Genomic DNA, 24,433 nt, shown 5'->3' with positions numbered 1-24,433 from the left:
ATAGTCTGTAATTCTCTTGACACCTTTGTTCAGGGTGTGGTTGATGTGGGAGGTGTACAATGAAGGCCGTCTGCCCTATGAAAACCGCTCTAATGCTGAGGTGGTTGAGACCCTGAATGCAGGCCTGAGGCTCCTGAAGCCACGGTTTGGCTCCAGAGGCCATCTATGTGCTCATGGAGTGGTCCGTGAAGGAGGTGGCAACAAAATTAAACACAGAATCAAGCTTTGGACAGTAAAGTGCTACAAATGAACATGTTGTTAAAACAGTCAACTGTGTCAGATTTCTGACTTCATTCTCAGAAAACCAGAAGATGACCATCATTTGCGCTCGTACTCCATGAACTGGCCTCGCTCTCAAATCTGTGAATCAAGATTTATGTTAAGGTGTCATATTTTTAATGCTGTAGATTTATTTTATTTATTGAGATGTTACATATTGCTTGCATGATCCACTTGTAACATTATAAAATGTGAGAAAATGAGTTTCAGTAAAACAGTATGTTTTAAACCTCTTTGCTTTTGCATTTTAATAGTTTGTGTGTTATGGTTGTGTTTTTTCTCAAAACTAAAATCTCTTTGTTGCCATAGTGTTGGCAGCTTGAGAAATACTGGTCCAATTGGACTAACACTTTGATTTTTTTTTTTTTTTTTTTTTAATATGGCCCCAAATACACCACAGTTTGTAGGATTGTATTCACATTAAAATGAAACTTCCCTTTTAATATCATTCTTATATATTAAACACACATAAAAACATACATAAATATATAAATTCGTATGTATTAAATGTCAGCCTCAAATGCCTTTGATTAAAAAGTTTGTTTGGCAGACCTTAGTTCAGGAAGACTATCCATACCAAAGGTGCTGTTTTTTCCAGGTGCATGATTTAATTTTATTTATTTTATTTATTAAATTTAACCTTTATTTAACCAGACTAGTGCCACTGAGATCAAGATCTCTTTTGCAAGGTAGACCTGGACAATAATAAAGTTTCCAATTCACCTAACCTGCATGTCTTTAAATGTGGGAGGAAACCAGAGCACCTGGAGGAAACCCACGGAAACATTACACAGAAAGGCCACAGGTGGGAATTGATCCCATGAACGTCTTGCTATGAGACAACAGTGCGAACCACTAATCACTGTGCTGCCAAAGGTAGGCTATAAGGTACTCCTGGAACTGCAAGTCACAATACTTTACACAAGATTTGTCTGTAGCCTTATTAAAGGACATGTTGCACAGAATTCATAAGAACTCAGATTTTGGCTAGATGTCATTTGATATGTATACCTGAATTAAGTTGTGCACTGCTGTGAACAGTCTGTTAACATACGCTAATCAAAACAAACAGCTACGGACACTGCCAAAGTACACATTTTTCCAAGTGTTTCTGACAGTGTTTACGTCACTCTGAGCAAACGTGCTGTTGAATGGGGTGCAACAAATTGCTTCTAAGTTTAAGATTAAATGGGCACCGCAGTCTGGTTTGAGGGCGGGCGCTAAAGGGGTAAAATATGACGCATATGACGGAATTTCTCTAAATTAAGAGGTGGGGTGAGGTGTGTTGTCTCTCCTATATAAGCGTACTGAATGAACCGAGTATCACGCACAATGCTCATGCACATCCGCAAGTTGGTTGGAAGTCCATTATCTCTTGAAACTTTTTCCAAGCGTCTGCTCGCAGGTCCTCTGGTCTGAATGTATGAATGGTCAGTACTTTTATTATCTGATGTTGCAACATTCTTTTCACTATGTCTGTTTGCCATTGTGCTGTTTCTGCGATTGGTCAGACCGACGTCACCCACCAAGAAATGCCGAGTAAAACGTTTTCAGGAAATGCTTCTGCTGATGCACTGAACAAGAGGTTTAGTTAGGGAATAACCCTATTGTGTCTGATGATTTGCAGATGTTCATGCTGGTTATACGGTCGCAAATTGAGGAGTTTTACGGCGACGTGTTAGCGGAGCTGGTAAAACGGACACAAGGGGGTTATTCCCATTCTAATTCAATTCTATCATTAGCACGGTTTATTTTTCTGTAGGCAATTCGGCCGTCGAGGCTTACCGTGAGGCAGCGTTGCTCCAACAGTGGTCAGGGTGAGGCGTAATCCATCAAATGTGAAAATCCATCAAATGTGATTCTGTATCAGAATTGACATCAATACTATCATATGGTAGCTTAAATTCACCCTTTTCGGCGGTAGCGTTGTCGGTACGCAACTTTCTCTCGCTCTCAGCTAACAGCGCTAACAGCTAGCAGCGCGCGCAGCCGGCGTTCTGTCGAGTTGTGCATCTCGTCACATAAATTGACAGTCCCGCATCCCGACAATATTGCACATGCGGAGGACGAGAATGATATTCGACAGGAATGACATCTCGTCAGAACACTGGTCATGGCGCGGAGTCATACATCCAAATGTGAAACGGTAGAATATTTTGGCACTATTATACATGTTTAACCAATGAAATTTGTGGGAAAAAAATGTATCATGGGTTCAAATCCCCGCCTGACTGGAAAATCACTAAGGGCCCTTGGGCAAGGCCTTTAATCCCCTATTGCTCCCGGTGTGTAGTGAGTGCCTTGCATGGCAGCACCCTGACATCGGGGTGAATGTGAGGCATAATTGTATAGCACTTTGAGCGTCTGATGCAGATGGAAAAGCGCTATATAAATGCAGTCCATTTAATTGGATTAGAATTAGCAATAAAGTACACCAGTGAACAACTAACTATGACCACACATGCGTGAATAGACTTATAATCATGAATTCTTTGATGTTGTTTTGTTGAACAGCATGTTAAGTAACATATGATATGTCCTTGAAACTCAATAAAATCTGGTAGACTTTGATGGAAGACATCCACTGAATAATCATGATTTAGAGCTGGAGGTCAATTTCTCTTAAATAAACAGAAAGTTGCAACATTTAAACAATACTTGTGACATGATCCAACTTCCAAAATTACCAATACCCAAATGCAGAATTGTGCAATGTCTTCACAAACTTCTGGAAGTCTTGTGCAATATCGGAATTCTGATATTGTCCAGGTCCACTTCTGGGAGTGGAGAAATTGTTATAATGTGTGGACCATAAACATCTGCATTCTTCATACATGTGCATTCAATACTGGGATGTGGGGCAGAGGGAGGCAGAGTCTGCTTGACTATAATCATACAAAATCCTTTGAGCAGGGTTGTGAGGACTTGGTACTATATTTTGGAATATCAGTGCTGTCAAACAATCAGAAAAGAATGTTTTAATGCACGTACCAGTTTAGTTAATTACAGTCCTGGTGGACCCCACAGTTCTCATGGACCTCATTCATTGCCGGAATATGTCCCTCACTCTCTTTTGATTTTGTGACTAAATTCATACAAAATCCTTTACGGTGGATTGTGTTGGGGTATGACTGTGTTATTGCAGCCAATGGTGCATCAGTGGTTCACACTCTTGCCCCACCCAAAGAAGGTCTGCGGTTTGACATCCCCCATGTCCAGTTCCTTTCTGTGTGGAGTTTGGATGTTCGGCCCATATCTACGTGGGTCATGCTCTGGTGTGTGTCCATGACCATGGCAGTGTTTCTAGATCTGGAACTCGTCTCTGGACTGTGGCTGCCCACTGGTCTTAGCTGGATTGTGTGTACCTGTAATTACTATAGGCTAAATGCAGAAGACATGTTTCATGGTGTGTACGTATATACAATGATAATAAAGGCCCTTCTTCTCTTGTAAATCCTTCAGAGTTGCCATGAAACACAAAAACCTTTTTTCCCCAATGAGGAATGAGTGGAAACTGTGAATTGACTGGAGGAAAAGGGGAAGTAGTGCTTTATTTAATCGAGAAGTTCCATTGAGATTGAAGCCACTCTATTTGAGGACAATCTTCCTTTATTCAGAATGATGGAGAATTATATGTCACCGACTTCTGACTGGGAAAAAAAGTTTCCTTGCTAAAACATTTGTCAAAGTCCATTTCGGTCCTAAATATTTGAATGGTAACTGTTTTTGCCATTTTTGTTTCAGTATACCTCAACGTGGAGGTGGAATGAAACAAACAAGATGTTCTTGGAGTGCAAGATTTCTGCTTTAGGCCATTTGGAATTACAGCTATTTTTACATCCCTCCATTTTCAGGAGCCAAAAAAATGATTGGACAAACTACACCAGAGAAAAACACGGTTTGAAATATCTCATGTGCCTTATGGCAAACTGCAACTGAACTTTCCCTTCTTTTCAAAAAATAAATAAATAAAATCCTTTTATTCATTAATTTATTCATAGTGCAAATCACAACAACGCTGCCTCAAGTTGCTTCACACAAGTAAGGTCTAACCTTACCAACCCCTAGAGCAAGCACACAGGCGACAGTGGTAAGGAAAACCACCCTCTGATTATTTATTTTATCCATTTATCCATTTCTGGTCCATTCTAACACGGAGCACTGTGTCACACTGAGTACCAAGTGTGACCCCAGTGCAGAGAGCAGACCAGATAATTAAAGTCCAGAGTTCTTTATTCGACAATGAACAGAACGTCCAGAAACAGGCAACAGTAGGAGGCAGCAGAGAGTTATCCAAAACAGACAAGGGTAACTAGAGGTTATCATATAGTCAGTCTAAAATGGCAGGAGAGAAATCAGGAACATAGGACAGCAACAAAAATCAGGAACAAGAAGCCAGTAACATGGAAGTAGACATTGTGAGGATATTAGTTTTTGCCTGGTTTTATTTTCATGTTTTCATTTAGTTTGTCATGGTTCTGTTGCTTTCTTGTGTGTTTATTCTCTTGCTGGATCTTTTCCTACTTAGGTTTGTCTGTACCTGTCTCTCTTGTCTGTCTCTTGATTCTTTGTGGTGGGCGTTTCACTTTGTCTGGCCACACCCTCATTCTGGTGCTTTCCATACTCACCTGTTCTTAATTTGCAGCTCATCACCTATATCAGCTCCTCATTCTGCTCTGCTCCTTCACTAGATTGATGTGCCTTGTGCCTTCTCTCCAGCTCTGTTTTGTGTATTTTCATCCTGCTTGTCTCTCATGTGTTTTGACCACCTGCCTGTATTACTGACCACACCTAAGCCTGATGTTCCATGTACTTTTGCTCTTGTTGGACTGCCTTTTTGTGTACCGGACCCCGTTTACGACTTCAGTAAACTGTTTTTACACACAGAGCTCTTTGTTCGAGTCCTGCATTTGTGTCCAGCCATTCCTGTTCACCAGACCCGATAGACATGAAACACCGCTGGAGGGATTATATTTCCCAAGTGGCTCAGGAATGCCTTGGGATACACCAGGAAGATTTAAAGGATTTGGTTGAGTATCATCGTGGCAACCTCTTGGTAGTGAAGAAGATCATCTCTTCACAGTTTCCCGGAAGGGATCTACATCCAGGTCAATCTACAGATGCCTGTGCATGGGTTTGTTTAATGTGGGAATGGTGTTGCACACCGACAAACACCTGGTCCTTGACAGATCCTTAGCCTGGGCCGATTGCAGGAAAATCCCATCCCAGACGATCAGGGTGTGAGGACCTACTGCAGCCTTCATTTGCCTTCACAGCCATTGGGTTGCAACACATCACCTCCCTTGTGTTGTATGGCTGGGGGGCCTGGCTGCCTTTTGTTTCTGTCTTTTGTTTTTCCTTCCAGGTGGCTTGCATTTGGGACTGAGTGGCTGTGTTGCTGAGGTTATCAGGACCTCACCCTGATCACCTGCGGCTCGTCAGGACTCACAGCTGAGGTGCATCTATATGGATTGGAACATGGTGGCATTTAAGACTGGAGTATACAGTGTGTATTTGCCAGAGACTCGACCTTGTGACCAGACGGGTGAGATCGTCGTCTCGGGAGCCATCTCATCATCAGTGGATGCAGAGAACGTCCAGGGTTTGATGCACGGTCCTGTGAAAGAGGAGGGGGTGAGGTCTCACGCTCGTCAGCACACTTCCTGAGGTACGTTAGATTTTGTGACTAACATTTATACAGTCAGTAAATGTGGTGTCCCTCACACCTTTTTATATTGAGCTGTATGTTAGTCATGTATCGGCTTCCACTGCAGTGGAGTTTTGTGAACTGGATGTTCCATGCCTGCAGGTTGGGAAGCTGATTAGTAATCAAGCCAGGAAGTGTTTGCTGTTTGTACACCTTTAAGTGTTCTCTCTGTGTGTAGAGTGTGGACTCACATAATGGTTCCTTCTTTCACAGACTCGGTTTGTTGCGGCCACCTGGGGGGTGTCGGCGGGGTCCTTGGGTCCGAACAGCTTCTGGCTCCGGACCGTTAGCGCTGCTGGGAGCGCACCACGCCAGACCGCACTTTCTTTTGTTATTTTTTGTATCACTGTTATGTATTAAATTCAGTTAGCCTTTGTACCGTGCTCTGCTTATTTTATACTGGGTCCTTCAAACGCTGGTCGGTTCTCCGAGCTGCGTCCGACACATAACACCTTGCCTGATTATGTTTTGCCAGAGCCCCATTAGTGTCTCCTGTTCAGGATTCCCGTTTGGCCTTACCATAGGAGCCACAGGGGACACAAGGTCTCCACCATATTTCACCCCAACAGGCAATCCCTTACATGATCTGTTACTCAAGTGTCACAGTGTTGATGAGAAATTGGATTCTAACACCTTTGCATGGATAATGGCCACCCAAGACATTTCTTGTTTGCTACTACTGCCAGGGGAAGAGGTATTGCACTATAAGGACAAAGACTACTAGGTTAAGGAACAGCTTTTTCCCCAGAGCTGTAGACTCCATCACCCTACCCTATCCCCCTCCCACAAACACAGATATTCAGTAACAAATATCAACATGTGCAATAAATAATCCAGTCTGTTTACACATCTAAAACTACCTCACTAAGCATTAAGCACTTTAATAATTTATTAACCACTTTTTTAAGAACGTCTTACTGTAGAGGTGGGCAGATCGATCCTAATATCGATAATATCGATACCAATGCTGGTATTGATATCGAACGATCCTCGTGTAAAAAGATCGATACTCTATCTTTTTTCTCTCCCACACACACTGACTGCTGCGCACGCAGTCATCAAAGTCTACTCTCTGTCTGTAAGAGCAGTGCCACACAACACAGAGCAGCACACCCTTGTATTGTGGTTTGTCAGCCCTCTACCTCAGGAGATTTTGTTTTAAGTTGCGTTGAGTGATATTTTTTTAAACAAAATGTTGATTGTGATAATAAAGTATTTTGTTGTCCCATACATTGATTGGCGAAATTCTATCCTAGGTCTTTGGATCCTTTAGATCTTTTTTTAAACAAAATAGATATTTTTTAAACAAAAATGTTGATTGTGATAATAAAGTATTTTGTTGTCCCATACATTGTTTGGCGAAATTCTATCCTAGGTCTTTTGGATCCTTTAGATCTATGAAGATTAAATATGAAAAAGTATCGGTATCAATATTGGCGATACAAGCCTGTATTTACTTGGTATCGGATCAATACCAAAATTCCCGGTATCGCCCACCTCTAATAGATAGATAGATAGCTAGATAGATAGGACGTTTCCATGTGAACAGGATCAACAGTGGCTGGTTGTCGGCCGCCATCATTAAGTGTGACTGTCCCTTTAAGAAAATGCACTTGCAGCCATTTTCTGCTCTTTGTGTGGGGTGGATTTAGCACGGGGCGAAACTGGAGCATCAGTCGGCACAGAAGACGAAAGGAAAATAATAACAATAAATAAAAATAACAAAAAAAAAAAAACAACAAAAAACCTAAGGATAACGTCGAAGCGCCGTCGCAGACGCACACCGTCCGCCCGTGTGTGAGCTCCGGACGGACATGAGATTTACAGGTACGTGAAGAAGCAGCCGTACGCGGGGGAGGGGGAGGAGGGGCTGTGGTGATGGCTGGGAGGCTGTTTTTTTTTTTTTTTTTTTTTTTCCTCCCCGCTTCCTTTCTGTCGCTTACAAATCTGCGCGTAAACGCCGTTACGGGCTACTGGCTGTTTGCTAACGTAAGAACCGGTGTGTGCGCGCGGGGTTTTGTGGCTGCACATGATGCTGTGGCGGCTCGAGCCTCCACGCTGAGATGGGTGGGGTGAAGCAAGTGCGCCGATGAATGATGGATGGTGCGTTCACCCTGAACGCGCGTGAAAAAAACACGACATTTCGTGCCTTAAACGGATGCTGCTTCATATTTTTTCGCTTTCACTCATTATGCTTACGTGGGCGCATATTATTTTTAAAATTATTTATATGTTCTCGTCCGTTTGGCAGGGCTGTGTATGTACATGCACGTTCCCGTCGCTGTCACGGCGGCCTGTTACTGATGCTCCCCTTCAATAACTTCCGTATTGTTTCAGCTTTATTTCCTCTACTTTTACCTGTCACCGCATGTTTTGCGAGTCAAAATTTAAAAAAGGAATTTTTAATAACGTCTAATGCACGAGGTGATTTTATTTTGTAAGTTCAATAAAAGTACATAATATAATTGTAAATATATTAAAAATACATGGATGGCACAAAGTGAAAATACTTACCACTGTGGTCCATTTAAAAATCAAATGACAAAATAGAATAATAATAATAATGATGATGATGATAATAAAAGTGTGTATATGATAACGAGAACCTAAACATTATAATATATATGTGTCGCAGACATGTATGAGTGAAGCTCTTCAGCATCTCATCATTAGTAATGCATTAGGTCTAGGGATGGTTATTGATAATCGATATCGATGCCATTATCGATTCCGCTTATCGATCCAATTCCTTACCGATTCTCTTGTGAATTTTCGGTGCACTAAAAGTATGCATAATTTTTTGTTTTTTTTACGTGCTACGGTTTTACTCAACATAGCCCTGAAATGTGTCTAATTATGTAACTGATATGCTTCTATGCTTGTATGCTATGAATGGGTTAAGATAATATTTAAAGAAATCCGTTTGTGTTGTCAACCTAAAGCACGCTTTTCAAATACGGGCCATCTGCAGTACCATACATGAGGGGAAAAGCATCAAATTTTCATGCTTATCATCCAAAAGCAGGCAGTGTTTGTTGGCTTTGGAACAGATAAAAGTTGCACTATCAGTCTGTGCACAGTTTCTCCAGTCACAGCCACAGAAGCCTAGATCTCCTTCAGAGTTGTTGTACGTAGGGCTGCAACAAACGATTATTTGGATCATTGATGAATCTGATGGGGTTTCGACACAATTAATCGGATTAGTGGGGAATTTTTAAAAAAATGTGCCAGGGAAACAATTTTCTCTCCTTCCATCACTTTATTTAACAACAGAACATTATTTGAAATCTTAAAATACTTGAAAATCAACAAATCATCAGATGTCTCTTGGCTGTTGAAATATAAAATAATAAAGAATAAAACAGTTTATAATAAAGAACAAAAATAATTATTTCAAATGGCATTGCTTTATCAAAGTGCTGAGTTGCCATAAAACAACATTGAAACATATAAATGTTATAAGATATATGGTGAAAAAGAGGTATTTTTGTTGCTGCAAATGAGCAATTAGCATAACCAGTTAACAATAAAACCTAAATCCAAAACTGTAGACTGACTCATTATATGTGCAACATTCACTGTATAACTTGTAAACTATGTGGTCATTTCACAATGACACATGTGACTCATGTCTCTTTCTCTAAAGTTGTATTGTAGCATTATTAGTTATTATTACTATTGTTGTTACTCGGAGTCAAGCTGCTGCTCCTCCATGTCGAAAGGAGCCAGTTGAGGTGACTCGGGCAGCTCTTCCGGATGCCCCCTGGACGCCTCGCTGGAGAGGTGTTCCGGGCACGTCCCATCAGGAGGAGGCCCCGGGGAAGACCCAGGACATGCTGGAGGGACTATGTCTCTCAGCTGGCTTGGGAATGCCTTGGGGTTCCCCCAGAGGAGCTGGGGGAGGTGTGTGTGGATTGGGAGGTCTGGGCTGCTTTGCTTGAGCTGCTGCCCCCATGACCCGACTCCGGATAAAGCGGAAGAAAATGGATGGATGGATGGATTTTAATCAATTAACTCGATTAGTTGTTTCAACTCTAGTTGTACGTCTTGGTGGCTTCCTCCAAATTGATTTGCCATACTGTTGGTATTTTTTAATGCTTAGTTTAAATAAAGTTTAAGACATACAGTGGCACGAAAAATATGTGAACACGTGTAAATATTGGAATGACTTAAAAAAAATCAGTGAATAAATATGTCTGCTTCTGTATAAACAAATTTGTAAAATTATGCCCTGTAAACTCACAGTGAAAACCAATCTCTACATCCACCCATCCATTTTTTTTTTATACCCGCTTACTCCAGTGGGGGGTCATGGGGGCCTGGAGCCTATCCCAGCAGTCACAGAGCATGAAGCAGGACAGGGCCACTTGGGCTGTTTCACAGTCAGGGTACACAAGTATGTGTCACTGGCACCAAGAAATCAACGTGGTTACTTTGGTCAAGTTATTCATCCATATCTAACTGCTGACTGGGGTACTCAAATGCCCAATGTTTCAGACCTGTCAGATGTTTGCATATATATTTATTTCACAATTGAAAATAACAAGTACAACCTTTCCAGAGAGAACTTTTTTTTTACTAAAATAAATGTTGTGTAAATTATACAGACTATGATTAGTGCAATCTACCCATATATACTATCTACGAAAAACAATTGATGGTAAGTATTTACTCGGAGTATACAACTGCTATTGTTTTTCTGCATTCTCAAATACTGATGGACTATAAGCATTTCTGGAGAGGACAGTTTTTGACAAATAGATAGTTCCACCCCAATTTTAAAAACATTTGAGCAAATTAGTACACATCCTTTTGTGGCATAACATATAGATAGTGATTACTTCTTTCAAACAAAATATTATTATTCACATAACGCTGATGCTTGATTTTGAAATGCACTCTATTTCTGGAGAGGACATTTTTGACAGACAAGAAATTTTATTTTTGAATGCCAGTTTCAAGTCATTTCCCCACTGGGCAATGGTCCTGGGGAGTTAGATTGTTATACAGCAGTCTTTGATAGGGAAATTAGTCCATTTAGTGGTTACCTACTAAATAGATAATAGTTCTGGCAGCCCATTAAAATTAGACATCATGGAAATGACATATATATTTAAGTAAAAACTGGTATATTTAGAGTTCTGCTGTTAAACAAAAGGGGATATTAAACCAAATGACAGTTCCTGCTGATAGACCATAGGAGTTATCCATGTATGGCAAACAAAACTTTGTTGGTCATTTCCATCACCAAACTTTATGTTTAACATCCACTTATGTACCCTGATTGTAAAACAGCCCACATATAGACAGACAAACACATTCACATTTTTATTTTGTACAGTTGTATGCAAACGTTTGGGCACCCCTGGTAATTTTCACGATTTTCCTTTATAAGTCATTGGTTGTCTGGATCAGAAATTTCAGTTAAATATATCATATAGCAGATGAACACACAGATATTTGAGAAGTGAAATGAACTTTCTAGTATTTACAGAAAGTGTGCAATAATTATTTAAACAAAATTAGGCAAGTGCATAAATTTGGGCACCCTTGTCATTTGATTGATTTGAATACATTTAGCACTAATTATTGGAACACAAAATTGGTTTGGTAAGCTCATTGACCCTTGACCTCTTTACACAGGTGAATCCAATCATGAGAAAGGGTGGCCATTTGCATCTCTTCCAATGAGTGGCAACATGGGAGCCTCTAAACAACTCTCAAATGACCTGAAAACAAATTGTTCAACATCATGGTTTAGGGAAAGGATACAAAAAGCTATCTCAGAGATTTCAGCTGTCAGTTTCCACTGTGAGGAACATAGTGAGGAAATGGAAGACCGCAGGCACAGTACTAGTTAAGGCCTGAAGTGGCTGGCCAAGAAAACTCTCAAATATACTGAAGCGAAGGATGGTGAGAACAGTCATAGTCAACCCACAGATCTGATGCGGTGTGGCTGTGTGGCCAGTGCAGGTGCTGGGAATCTTGTTAAAGTTGGGGATCACATGGATTCCAGTCAGTATCAGCAGATTCTTGAGAACAATGTTAATGAATCAGTGACAAAGTTGAAGTTGTGCTGGGGCTGGATCTTTCAACAAGACAATGACCCTAAACACTGCTCAAAATCTTATAAGGCATTCATGCAGAGGAACAACATTCTGGAATGGCCATCTCAGTCCCCAGATCTGAATATTATTGAAAATCTGTGGTGCAATTTTAAGTGGGATGTCCGTGACTGGAAACCAACAAACCTGAGATGTTTTGTAAAGAAGAATGGTCCAAAATACCTTTAACCAGAATCTAGACTCTCGTTGGAAGCTATAGGAAGTGTTTAGAGACTGTTTCTATTTCTGCAAAAGAAGGATCTACTAAATATTGATGTATTTTTTTCTGTTAGGGTCCCCAAATATATGCACCTGCCTAATTTTGTTTAAAGAATTATTGCACACTTCCTGTAAATCCTATAAACTTCATTTCACTTCTGAAATATCACTGTGTTTGTCTGCTATATGATATATTTAATTGAAATTGCTGATCCAAGCAGCTAATGATTTATAAAGGAAAATCATCCCTGGTTCTCAAGACCAGGCGCGTAAGTGGCTCTACTCTACTCTTCTTTTTTTTTTTTTATATATATTTAGATATGCCTTAGTATACACTAGTAGAGTTCTACCTTAGAATTGGAATGTATTATAGAAGACATACCTTACTGAATTTTCATGGAAATCATTGGGGGTGCCCAAACTTTTACATACAACTGTATATAAAAAGACTGACATTTTTTTTAGGCCTTTTAATAGTCACTTCTTCTGGATCACATTGGCCTCTGTGAATAGTACTGAGGCCATCAATAATCTGTTTCCCTGTTGCATATTAATGTTTAGTGTTGCTGGTTTAAAATATATGCATGACATCATAGGGATTGTGAGGCAGCAGCAGTGTAGTAGTGCCTATAAGTGGTCATGTGCATGCTTGTTGAAAGAAGTAAAAGCTTGTTTCCTTCCCAGCTGATCACAGCTCATCTTACTGAGTGCGTGCGTGCTTGTTTATTACAGACTTAGCTCGGAAGGAGATCCCACTGAGTGGCATGACCCTGGATTGACCCACATTCACTCTCTCTCCTCTGTCGCTTTTCTGGCATCCCAAAAACACAATATTTTGCTATGAGCACATGGTGGTTGTGGACTCTAAATGCTTTATAGTCTGAGTCTTACTTATTTAGTTTTTGTTTCGGTGTTTGCACTTTGCACGTCTGCAAACCTCATTAGTTGCGCAAGGTTGAGCGATTTCACGTGGCTCTCACGAGGAGATCTGACCAAAGCCAACAAGGCACTTTGCAGTGCATGTCACTGGCTGCTCCCCTTGCAGACATATTTTTGTGTTCTATCTGTGCAGTGGTACAGCTGTCGGAATTTTACACAGCTATCATCTCCAACCAACATGTGACTATACAGCTTGGTCTGTATCTGTGCAGAAGGGAATAAAGGGACCTTTTGCTTTGTTCAGATCCAAACACCAACTGTTGAGCAGTGTCTGGTGTAGAGTGGGAAAGTTTATTCAGCCAACCTGGGTTTTAAACAGCGTCTGTATTTCCAAACACAGATGGTAGCACTGAGCGTGTCTGTTTGAAAAGGTCCTTGTGAAAACTTTTTTCCCCTATAAAATTAATAGTTTAAAATAAACATTATGCTGAACTGAGCATTTAAAGAATCAACACTTGGATCCATGTAAAGCTATAGAAATCCAGAGATTACTGTTCATTAAATATACTTTTCAAATTAACAAAAGCTTTTTATTTTTATTGTCTTGAATGCAAACAGTTCAGCAGCAGAGGCCATTCATTTGCACCACTGTTCAACAATGAGATACGAGGTCTATTAGAAAAGTATCCGACCTTATTATTTTTTTCAAAAACCATATGGATTTGAATCACGTGTGATTACATCAGACATGCTTGAACCCTCGTGGGCATGCGAGAGTTTTTTCACGCCTGTCGGTTACGTCATTCGCCTGTGGGCAGTCTTTGAGTGAGGAGTTGCCCACCCGCTCGTCGATTTTTTTCATTGTTTAGGAATGGCTCAGAGACTGTTGCTTTGTTTGATAAAAATTTTTTCAAAACTGTAAGGCACAACTGAGTGGACACCATTCAATAATTCAGCTGGTTTTCGGTAAAAATTTTAACGGCTGATGAGAAATTTTGGTCTGGTAGTGTCGCTTTAAGGACGGTCCACGGCGCCTGACGGCGATCTGTGCTTCGAGGCGGCAGCGTCTCGCCGTTTCAAGTTGAAAACTTCCACATTTCAGGCTCTGTTGACGCAGTAAGTCATCAGAGAACAGAGAACTTTCAGAAGAAGTCGGCATGAGGAGTTTATTCGGACATTCCATTGTTAACGGTCATTTTGTAATGAAAGAACGTGCGGGCAGAGTCGCATGTCGGGCTGGACCCGACCGCGGGGGGTCGCGGCAGGAAAAACACCTCCGTTGGAAATCTTAACGGGCAAGTTGGAACATGCCCAAGCTGTTAAACAATTTCTCAGTTACTCACTTGTTGAAAGCCATTAAAAGCCGCCTGAATTCTACAAATGGTTTTCAACACGGAGGTGTTTTTCCTGTCGCGGCGCACACAGATTTGCCGAGTCGTCACGGAAACGACTCGGCGAATTTGCGCGTACGTCTTTCATTAAAAAAATGTCCTTAAACAGTGGAATGTCCGCATAAATTCCTCATGCCGGCCTCTTCTGAATCTTCTCTGTTCTCTCCACGATGTCCTGGGTGAATTAAGCCTTAAATTAGGATGTTTTCAGCTCGAAACAGGCCGACGACAGCGCCTGGAAGCGCTGCAGGACGTCCCGCTCCGTGGGAAGTCCTTACAGACAGAAACACCCCATAATCTCTCATCAGCCGTTAAACTTTTCACAGAAAACCAGCTTAATTTCTCGAATAGTGTCCACTCGGATAATCCTCACAGGTCCAGAAAAAATTTTGATAAAGCAACGCGCGCCGTCTCGAGCAGCGTGTGAAACAAAGGAATTCAGCCGAGAGGGTGGGACCACATCTCACTCAAGGCCTGCCCACAGGGAAATGACGTCACCGACACGCGTGAAAAAACTCACGCATGCGCACGAGGGTTCAAGCATGATTGGTGTAATCGCATGTCATTCAAATCCATATAGTTAAAAAAAAAAATAAAAGGGTCCGTTTATTATCTAAGAGACCTCGTGTGTATATATATATATATATATATACGAGGGCTGTCAATAAAGTATAGGTCCTTTTTATTTTTTTCAAAAACTATATGGATTTCATTCATATAGTTTTTACGTCAGACATGCTTGAACCCTCGTGCGCATGCGTGAGTTTTTCCACGCCTGTCGGTGACGTCATTCGCCTGTGAGCACTCCTTGTGGGAGGAGTCATCCAGCCCCTCGTCGGAATTCCTTTGTCTGAGAAGTTGCTGAGAGACTGGCGCTTTGTTTGATCAAAATTGTTTCTAAACCTGTGAGACACATCGAAGTGGACACGGTTCGAAAAATTAAGCTGGTTTTCAGTGAAAATTTTAACGGCTGATGAGAGATTTTGAGGTGATACTGTCGCTTTGACTGGCTGAATTAGCTCTTCGTCCGCCATGCTAAGCTGTAGCTCACGAATGTTTGAAGCATGCCGGACCCTCCCCTAGTGGGGACGCTGTAGTACGGAGGCTGTTGCTTGACAAACAATACACGCAGTGAGTAAGTAAGAAAATGTTGAAACAAATGCTTTTTAAAAATCAATTCTTGGACATTTTGGATCAATTTAGAATCTTAACAAATAAGAATCCGGATTCGGACGTGAATCGATTTTTTTCTGGCACCCCTACCGATTACGCCGTAGACTTCCACATCTTGGCCACCAAGGGTCTCTGTTGTCGTATTTTGCACTTCATAATGCACCACACATTTTCAGTCGGTGACAGGTCTGGACTGCAGGCAGGCCAGTCTAGTACCCGCACTCTTTTACTACGAAGCCACACTCTTGTAACACGTACAGAATGTGACTTGGCATTGTCTTGCTGAAATAAGCATGGACATCCCTGTAAAAGACGTTGCTTGGATGGCAGCATGTGTTGCTCCAATACCTGGATGTACCTTTCAGCATTGATGGTGCCATCACAGATGTGTAAGTTGCCCATGCCATGGGCACTAACACACCCCCATACCATCACAGATGCTGGCTTTTGAACTTTGCACTGGTAATAATCTAGATGGTCTTTTTCCTCTTTTGTCCAGAGGACATGATGTCCATGATTTCCAATGTAGAAAGTTCTCCAGATTCTCTGACTCTTGTGATTATATTATGGACTGTAGATGATGGAAGCCCTAAATTCCTTGCAGTTGAACATTGAGAAACATTGTTCTTAAAGTAGACCTGCATTGAAATAAATGTGGTCAGATTTCAGAAAGAAATAGCTGATATGTATTTATAAGACCCTTGTGAATGCAGTAAAGTAAATCTCTAAGCCCAAATGTGTAATTCAGCGGAGAAGTCTTCGTTTAAAAATGACAAATTTGCAGCTAAAATTTAGCCCTCTGTGAAAACAGTTTGTACAGCCATATCATTTCCATGACGTCAGGGACAAGATGACGCACTCCCGCCTTCAGTCCGATCCCGTGTATTAGTAATGTTACTTATACACGTCCTGGTTTCAACATCCAAAAGTAAGCTGCAATGAATGTGAGATACAGATCTGTGTGCTCAGATCAGCAACGACATTGACAGCGGGTGCCGTTCTTCCTCTCCCGCTCTCTGCCTCCGCTACGCTCGCTGTTTTAATGCGAAGCGGCCGGTACACCTGTTGCTGCAAGGACAGACTTCTTGCGGCAAAATCCACAGCACCGCACGTCTCGGCAATCGGAGCCTCCATATCCCGCGATGGTACCGGAGGCGAAAGACAGTAGATTTTCATTGCGACACCACTCAATCAAACGGGCGTATGAAAAAGTAACCCAAAATAATTTTCAAGCACAAATAAAAGAAATGTGTACTCACCAAATGTGCCGCAAGACAATATGAAGTTTTAAAAAAAGTAGATCCTTCCGTATAAGACAAGAAAAAGGTGCAGATGCAAACTGACGTAAATCCACAAATTACAATTGGCCGTGATGTCTCGGCAGCGTCCATGATGAGAGGGACAATTTGAAGATGGCTAAATGTTAGCTGTAAATTTGTCATTTTCAAATGAAGATTTCTCCGTTGAATGACAGATCTGGGCTTGCAGATTTACTTAATTACATTCAGAAGGATCTCATGTGTAAATGTACTGGTACCTTGTTTCCCATGTAACAATAAGAAATATACTCAAAACATGGATTAATCTTTTTAGTCACATAGCACTACTATTATTCTGAACACTACTGTGTGTGTGTGTATATATATATATATATATATATATAATATACATTTCAGACAATACTTTTTTTTTTGTATATATATATACGAGGGGCAATTGAGACGTTTTGAGCCTGATCCAGAAAAAGTAGGGTGTGGTTCTCCATCATTTGTATTCTCAGAAACCAGCATTTCTCAAGAATGTGTGAATTTTTGACTCACTGGGTGCAATATTGAGAAATGTTAATCTATCATGAGGAATGCAGTTAACAAACCACTAACAATTTTCTTGTGAGTGATAGGAATTTGCTTACTTGTTGATGGTTTCTCCCTGTGCAACTTCTGGTTTTCCATACTGAGTCGCGTAGTTTTGATTTGGTTTGTTTTCCTAAACCAGTTTGTATTATGGAGGCAGTTACTCTTTTTGGAGATTGCTTCTTCCTCACTTATGGTTTCAATTCTGCCTTCCACTGTGATTGTTCTCATTCTACATGTGAGCCATTCATATGGATAGGGATAGTGCACATTGTTATCATTTGCAGTTCTGTAGCTCAAGTCTTGGATTTCATCCTGTCCTCCTTTGCTACCCTGCCAAAACACATCATACGCTTTGTTTTTAATTTCTCTTAGATTTCTTTATAATAAAATGCAATGGGCCCCAGACCCTGGATTTAAAGTTGCACCCTACTCTTGATAGTTGTACCCTAACCATAGCTGGCACTGTATCTGAGGGCTTTCTTCAAGATGGTGATTGTTCCCTTAATTGCAGACAACGGCACTTTGTGTGCACTTGGGTGACCGGGGATTGCCTCAAGGTATTTCTTCAGGTTCTTCTTCATAAGGCCTGTTGCCCCCACCTCAACTGGTATGATATCAATGTTTTTATTTAGGCCATAGTCATTGGGGACTGTTACATCAGTGATTTTGGCTGTTTTCTCTTGCTTTTTCTAGATGACAATATCAGGTTTTATTGCACCTCCTTCGATTTGTCTTCCTGCTGGGATCTCTTTTTCGTAGAAGATAGTTACTTCTTCATTGGACGAGACTGGTGCTGGCTCATGCTCCCAGACGTTTTTCTTTAGTTCCACCTCCAGTTCCTTGCATACTTTCCAGTGGAGATATTGACCGATCTCGTTATGTCAGGATGTATAATGTCCATATGCCATGAGGATCTGGCATGCTCATGTTAGATGGTTTACACTCTTAACAGCTGTATGACAGAATCTGCATTCATCATTTTGTGAAATCCCTGCCATTTTTTGAAGCCATTTGTTAGATATCCCTGATCTTGTGCTCCAGTTAGAATTTATTCTCCATTTTTAAGCCACTGCATCGATCAAACTTTGTCAATGTTTTGCTTTTCGAGTTCGTCTTGGAATCATCCAGCCCTTTTGTGCTGTTTCCATCTGTCCACTTGATGTTTTTGTCCATGCACTGATTTGTGTATGTGACTTTGTGGAGGGTGAGCATCTTCCTGGTTTTCGTATCCAACTTATTCATCTCAAGCTGTGGCCAGTCTACTATGCCAAACCCATAGGTCACCACTGGTATTGCAGACTGGTTTATGGCTGTGATCTTGTTCTTTGGTGTCAACTCTGTTTTGCAGATCTTTTTTTAAGCGGTTTAGGTATTCTTGTGTTGCTTTCTTTCTCATTTTCTTGTGCTCTATTGTAACATTTTCTTTAATTCCCAAGTATTTGTATGTGGAGTCATCAGCCAAATTAATAAATGGAATAGTTTTGACTGTGTTGAATGTTTGGTCTGCAAAGTAAAGGTCAAACAATGTCGATGTCCATTGGATACTTTGACATGTGACATATCTTAACCCGTAACATGATAACTAAGCATGACCCATGATGCAAGCTATTCATTTTTAAAACCCCATTAACTCAACCAATAATTTGCATCACTTTTTACCAAAATTAGAGCAACTTTAACTTTTGGCCCCTGTACAAACTAAAATTGACCTTTGTCACCATTCTTGCTGTTTTGACCCCATAACTCCATAACATTCAGTCATAGACTACGTTTACATGCCGTTAATATTCGGGTTGAGGTCAATATTCCGGTTTCTGAATCATTAGGAATAACTCGTTTACATGCTTAAGCAGACAGAGTTACTCCTGTATACATGGTCACTGGTATCATTTGGAATATCCCCATCTAAACAGCAACGCACGTCGTCCACCAGTGCTTGATTTGATCTGGCGTTCGTGCAAATCCTGCTTCATGTAATCCTGCTTCGTGTAAAACCCCTCACTACACACTTTTCTCAAACAGGCATTAACATTTTCTCATTTTTCTCTCCTGCGGGCTGCCTCCACATCAAAACAGCGAGCGTCTCTGGACCTGTTGCCAGATTTGGCGCAGCTACGCACAGAAGAGAGGGGGGTGATGTGAGTGGTCCGTTGCGGCGTTTACCAAGCTGCAGACGGTAAGCGCATCAGAGGCAGAGCAATCGCGGTGATATGCCGACTGGTGCTGCGACCGGCCCGCCTGATAAGGACGCAGAACACAATGCGCTGTTTACATCTGCTTCTGTGGTGTCCGGTGGGTTACACGCGCCGCATACAAGTAGTTGCTGTACTCAAAAGACCAAGATTCCTTGCAGATAGGACATGCGCAGGACACAAAATAATGTTCCTTTCTATGAGGATATCCCGATGCACGTTTATATGACCTGATATTCGGGTTAGAAAAGGAGTAACCCAGGGGTCTTATTCAGGTTTTTAAAAACCGGAATATCCACTCAGCTGTTATATAATTTTCTCTATTGATTCTGTATTCACTGTTGCATACAGACCATGCATCATGCATATATTCTGTCGCCTCAGCAACTGTTAAAGCCTCTTGATCACATAATCTCTTATTCTCTGTCCCACTTTCTACCAGACTGGGTTGTTGTGTGAGTGACTCCTTGTTACCATGACGACCCACGTTACCCTGGAGGATGCTCTCTCCAATGTGGACCTGCTGGAGGAGCTGCCGCTCCCAGATCAGCAGCCATGTATCGAACCTCCACCTTCTTCTATCATGTACCAGGTACACACACTCGCATATCACTTACATTTGGCCAAATTAGACACCATTTTCCACTCTAATGGGCCAAGATACAACTTCTCTGATTACCCCAGAGCAATCAGGTAAGTTGGTGTTGAATCCTCGTGAGCAGACATGCCACACTACAAAAGTTGGGAAAAGTTTTATTTTTCTCTTTTTTCATGTTCAGTGGATTCTCAGCCACTAGAGCTGGGGACAGCATGTGAAAGGTGTGGCATTCACTCTGTCCTAAACCCCTCATATCAGAGTGATTCTTTCAGTGCTTGGCATCAAAATTGATAGCTGACTTGCGGCGAGCCTGCAGCAAGCCAAATGTGCGGTGGCTAGGAGTCCAGTGGAGCTCCAGAGTGTTATGAACATGTTCAAAACTGACATGATAGTTTGCACTGGGATACCAATTAAACAACTTTGGTGCACAAATTATAAAGAAGACCATGCTCATACGGCCAAGGGTATTTTAGCTGTGGCGGTTACACCCATCGGCCCATTTGGCTGTGTTTTTAACTGTGTGTATTATTTTGGGGGTTTTCATCTGTTGTTGTTCCCTTGTCTCCTTGTGGGTGTGTCTCCTCGTGTCTGTTGTGTGCGCCCTGTTCCTCGCTCCCTGTGTGTAGGTTTGTCACCCCTTGTCCGTCCTGTGCACCTGCATGTGTGTGTTTCTTCCTCCAGTGTGTGGATGTGAGTGTGTGTGTCTGCCGTTCTTCTCCCTGCGTCTTGCGTGTGTGTGGGTGTGTCTTGTTCATGGCCTCTGTTCTCCTCTGTGTTTTGTGGATGGGGGGTGTGGCGATCGATTCCCTGTGTGTGTGTGTGTGTGTGTGTGTGTGTGTGTGTGTGTCTGTCTCTGTTCCTCCTCTCCGTCTTCTGGTCATGCAGGTCTCCCTCTGTCTCGTGTGTGTGTCCAGTTCCTTGTGGGTTGTTTATTCTTGTGTTTGGGTCCTGCGCCTGTCATTTTATGTATTTCTTATGGGCGGTTTTTATTCTGAGTTCCACGTTGTTTTTTTATGGTAGTCTGGATTTTGGTTTTCATGATTTTGTTCTTAGTGTCATTTATGTTTGATCACTTTGTTTTTGGTTTCTTAGTTGTTTGTATTTCTGCTGCACTCATTTCTGTGTTGCTATTTTTCTTCCTTGATAGTTTTGTTTGGTTAGTGTTGTTTCTTTTTCCACTCACCCTTGATTTGTCTGCCGTATAGTTTCCTGGCCTTGTCTCTTTCGTTCTGTCACATTTTCCTCCATTTATTTTCCACATGTGTGTTTAGTTCCTGCCTTCTTTCTATGCACCTGTCTCATTAGTTGTTTCCTTATTTAAGCTCAAATATTCTGTTGCTTCGTTGCCAGTTCATTGTTTAACATGGTGTTTGCCTCTGTGATGGTCTTTGCTTTTCCCTTGTCTGCTCCATGCCTCATATTCTGAGTATTGCTATATTCTCCGGACAATCCCTGTGCTTGTCTCATGACTCCTGTTTTTTTGTTAGTCGTTTCTCCCAGCTGGTTATTTGATTTTTGTTTCCACCATGTTTTGGCTACCCTGTTGTTCACACAAAGTGTCATACATTTTTTGCTGGACTCATCTAATAAACCACTGAATTATTGTCTCATCCTTTGGAGTTCTCATTCTACATATTTGGGTTTAACTTGTACCACAAACTGTAACATTACTATTGCGTTATATTTACCTCTTAACACATTTTCACCTTTCTTTCCATTTCCTCATGCAGGCAAATTTTGACACCAATTTTGAAGACCGCAATGCATTTGTGACTGGCATCGCCCGTTACATAGAGCAGGCTACAGTCCACTCCAGCATGGTAAGACCAGTATTTAATTTTATCGACTGCATGTCATGGTTTTCAGTCATATTGGTTGTATAGCTGTTTGGTTGTATGTGGAGTTTCAATGAGTGACTTGTCTTGTGATTTATGTGGACAGGATCTCAGAGTGTAGCTGTCAGAGAATATCTGGTATGGTACCCTCATGGTTGCACCTCTGCTTTTTGCAGATGATGTACAGTACTACAGCTGTGATGTCTGCTCATTGTGAAAGTTTTCCGCAGAATATGAAGGTCTTTGGAAGAGAATAATCATCTCCATTCATCTGAGGCCATAGTGGTTGTTTAGTTGTTTTTTTTTTTTTCTTATTGTTTCAGATTAAAATTTACATGGCGTAGGATGAAGCCACAGCTGTTACACCTTCCTTTTTTAACATGTCATTTTTTTACAAGCAACAGAGAAAAAACAAACAGAAAAACCTAACAAAATATCCTCAAAACTCAAGTTTCTGCCAGCACAAACATAACAAACTAATCAAAGTGGTTCAAAACATAGACTTATAGTTATATTCATCAACATAGAAAACAACAAATAATCACTTACATAATACACACTAGGGGTGTCACAATACATATATTTGTATTAAACCATACAGTACACATAGGAAGGTTTGGTGCACAGAACTGTACACAGAACACATGGTACGACTCTGCACAGTATGATTATAGACACATGCATGTTTGTTTCCATAAGTCACCGGTATTTCAATGAGCTGCGCTGCTCATGTATATAGACCGCATCCCTCTAGTTTCATGCTCTGTGCAGGAAGGCATGGTCAGCCCTCAGTGCAGGGGATGGGGTCATCCTCTTCAGCCTGGTCTCTGTGCTTGAGTCGAACAGAGGAAACAGGGAGCCAGCCATTACGTAGAAGCAAGTGACTGCATTATTCCATGCACAATCTTTGGAAGCATAAATGGAAATGGTTAATTTAACTTTTTTCTCCTAAAATATGAACCTAAAAGTGAACACGTACCGACACGCATTTGTGTGGAATCACTGTCCCAGTATAAGGTTAGTTTGATCATTCAAGTTCACACAGACAACAGAACCAGCTTATGACAAATGTTGACATTTTATATGAGTTAGTGTCAAGTTGCACAGATGAGGTGGCCACTGAGTAGCGACACTGTGTAAGATTTCAAATCGGTGCAAAGTGAGGCTTCATGAGATGCCATCATTTGCGCAAAAATCAAATAAACTTAAAAAGCACAAAATATTGATGGCAGTCTGGCTCAACACATTGGGCGACATTAAACATAAACAAGCTAAAAACTAGGGATGTCCCGATCAGGTTTTTTGGTCCCGATCCGATTCCGAGTCATCTGATTTTGAGTATCTGCCGATACCGAGTCCCGATCCAATACTTTCAAAAACTGAATGAACAATGAACAAATGCTAAATATATAATAATTTCTTTTTAATCACATTGTTTTATTATTTATCACTTAAACAGTGCACTTCTCCTTGAGGTAGCTTCAACAATCAAGTAATAATCTACCAGACTTAAAAAATATACAGATTTCCATGTTATTTTATTTGTCTAAAAATAAATGTCAAAGGTTCCTTATGTTAAACAAGAAATCATCTAATCTGAAATAACAGGTGGTTTTAATTTATAGATGAAAGGTTTTTAAAGAACCATTTATTGATTTAGCTATTTTAATTACAAGGGTGATGAGACACCCTATGAGAGACTCACGTAACCTTTAACACACTCTTAACATACTCTTCCTTTAAAATGACCCCAACACCATTTCTCTTCCTATCCACACCATGATACAACAACTTGAACCCACCACCTATGCTCCTGCTCTTACTTCCCTCCACTTGGTCTTTTGCACACACAGTATGTCTACCATTCTCCTCTCCATCATATCAGCCAGTGCCCTCTCGCTTTCCCAGTCATACTGCCAACATTCAAAGTCCCAACTCTTACTTCCACCCTTCTAGTATTCCTCATCTCCCACTGTCTGTGGACACACTCTCCTCATCTTCTGCTTCATTGCCCAGCAGTAGCCCAATTTACGCCGGCACCCTGTTGGGCAGCGGCACCAGCGGCAGTCGTTGTTAACTTGGGCCTTCTGTGTCTTTGTTTTTGGCTTGTTTTACGTCGGATGCCCTTGCTAACACAATAACGCCACTCATTTATTTATTTTCATTTATATAGCACCAAATCACAACAAAGTTGCCTCAA

The 24,433-nt window shown here is 41.2% G+C and overlaps 2 protein-coding genes across 4 annotated transcripts in view; both read left to right on the top strand.

Annotated features, from left to right (window-relative positions):
• Nucleotides 1-488, top strand: part of itk (IL2 inducible T cell kinase) — a 32,420-nt gene extending 31,932 nt beyond the window's left edge. For both annotated transcript variants that reach the window (XM_034181383.1, XM_034181382.1), the window contains 2 exons: nt 40-194; nt 302-488. In XM_034181383.1, coding sequence (XP_034037274.1) covers nt 40-194; nt 302-315 — 169 coding nt within the window. In that variant the 3' untranslated portion in view covers nt 316-488. The remainder of the gene's footprint in view (nt 1-39; nt 195-301) is intronic.
• Nucleotides 489-7,603: 7,115 nt separating this feature from the next.
• Nucleotides 7,604-24,433, top strand: part of cyfip2 (cytoplasmic FMR1 interacting protein 2) — a 56,739-nt gene continuing 39,909 nt past the window's right edge. The window contains exons 1-3 of one of the 2 annotated variants that reach the window (XM_034181131.1): nt 7,604-7,813; nt 20,243-20,392; nt 22,129-22,218. In XM_034181131.1, the coding sequence (XP_034037022.1) occupies nt 20,276-20,392; nt 22,129-22,218 (207 nt within the window). In that variant the 5' untranslated portion in view covers nt 7,604-7,813; nt 20,243-20,275. The remainder of the gene's footprint in view (nt 7,814-20,242; nt 20,393-22,128; nt 22,219-24,433) is intronic. The other variant, XM_034181130.1, reaches the window with a different exon arrangement.

This window comes from Thalassophryne amazonica, chromosome 11 (genome assembly GCF_902500255.1).
Source record: "Thalassophryne amazonica chromosome 11, fThaAma1.1, whole genome shotgun sequence".
Lineage (NCBI taxonomy): Eukaryota > Metazoa > Chordata > Actinopteri > Batrachoidiformes > Batrachoididae > Thalassophryne > Thalassophryne amazonica.
Note: the sequence above shows the minus strand (reverse complement) of the source record. Positions and strands in the feature narration are given on the sequence as shown.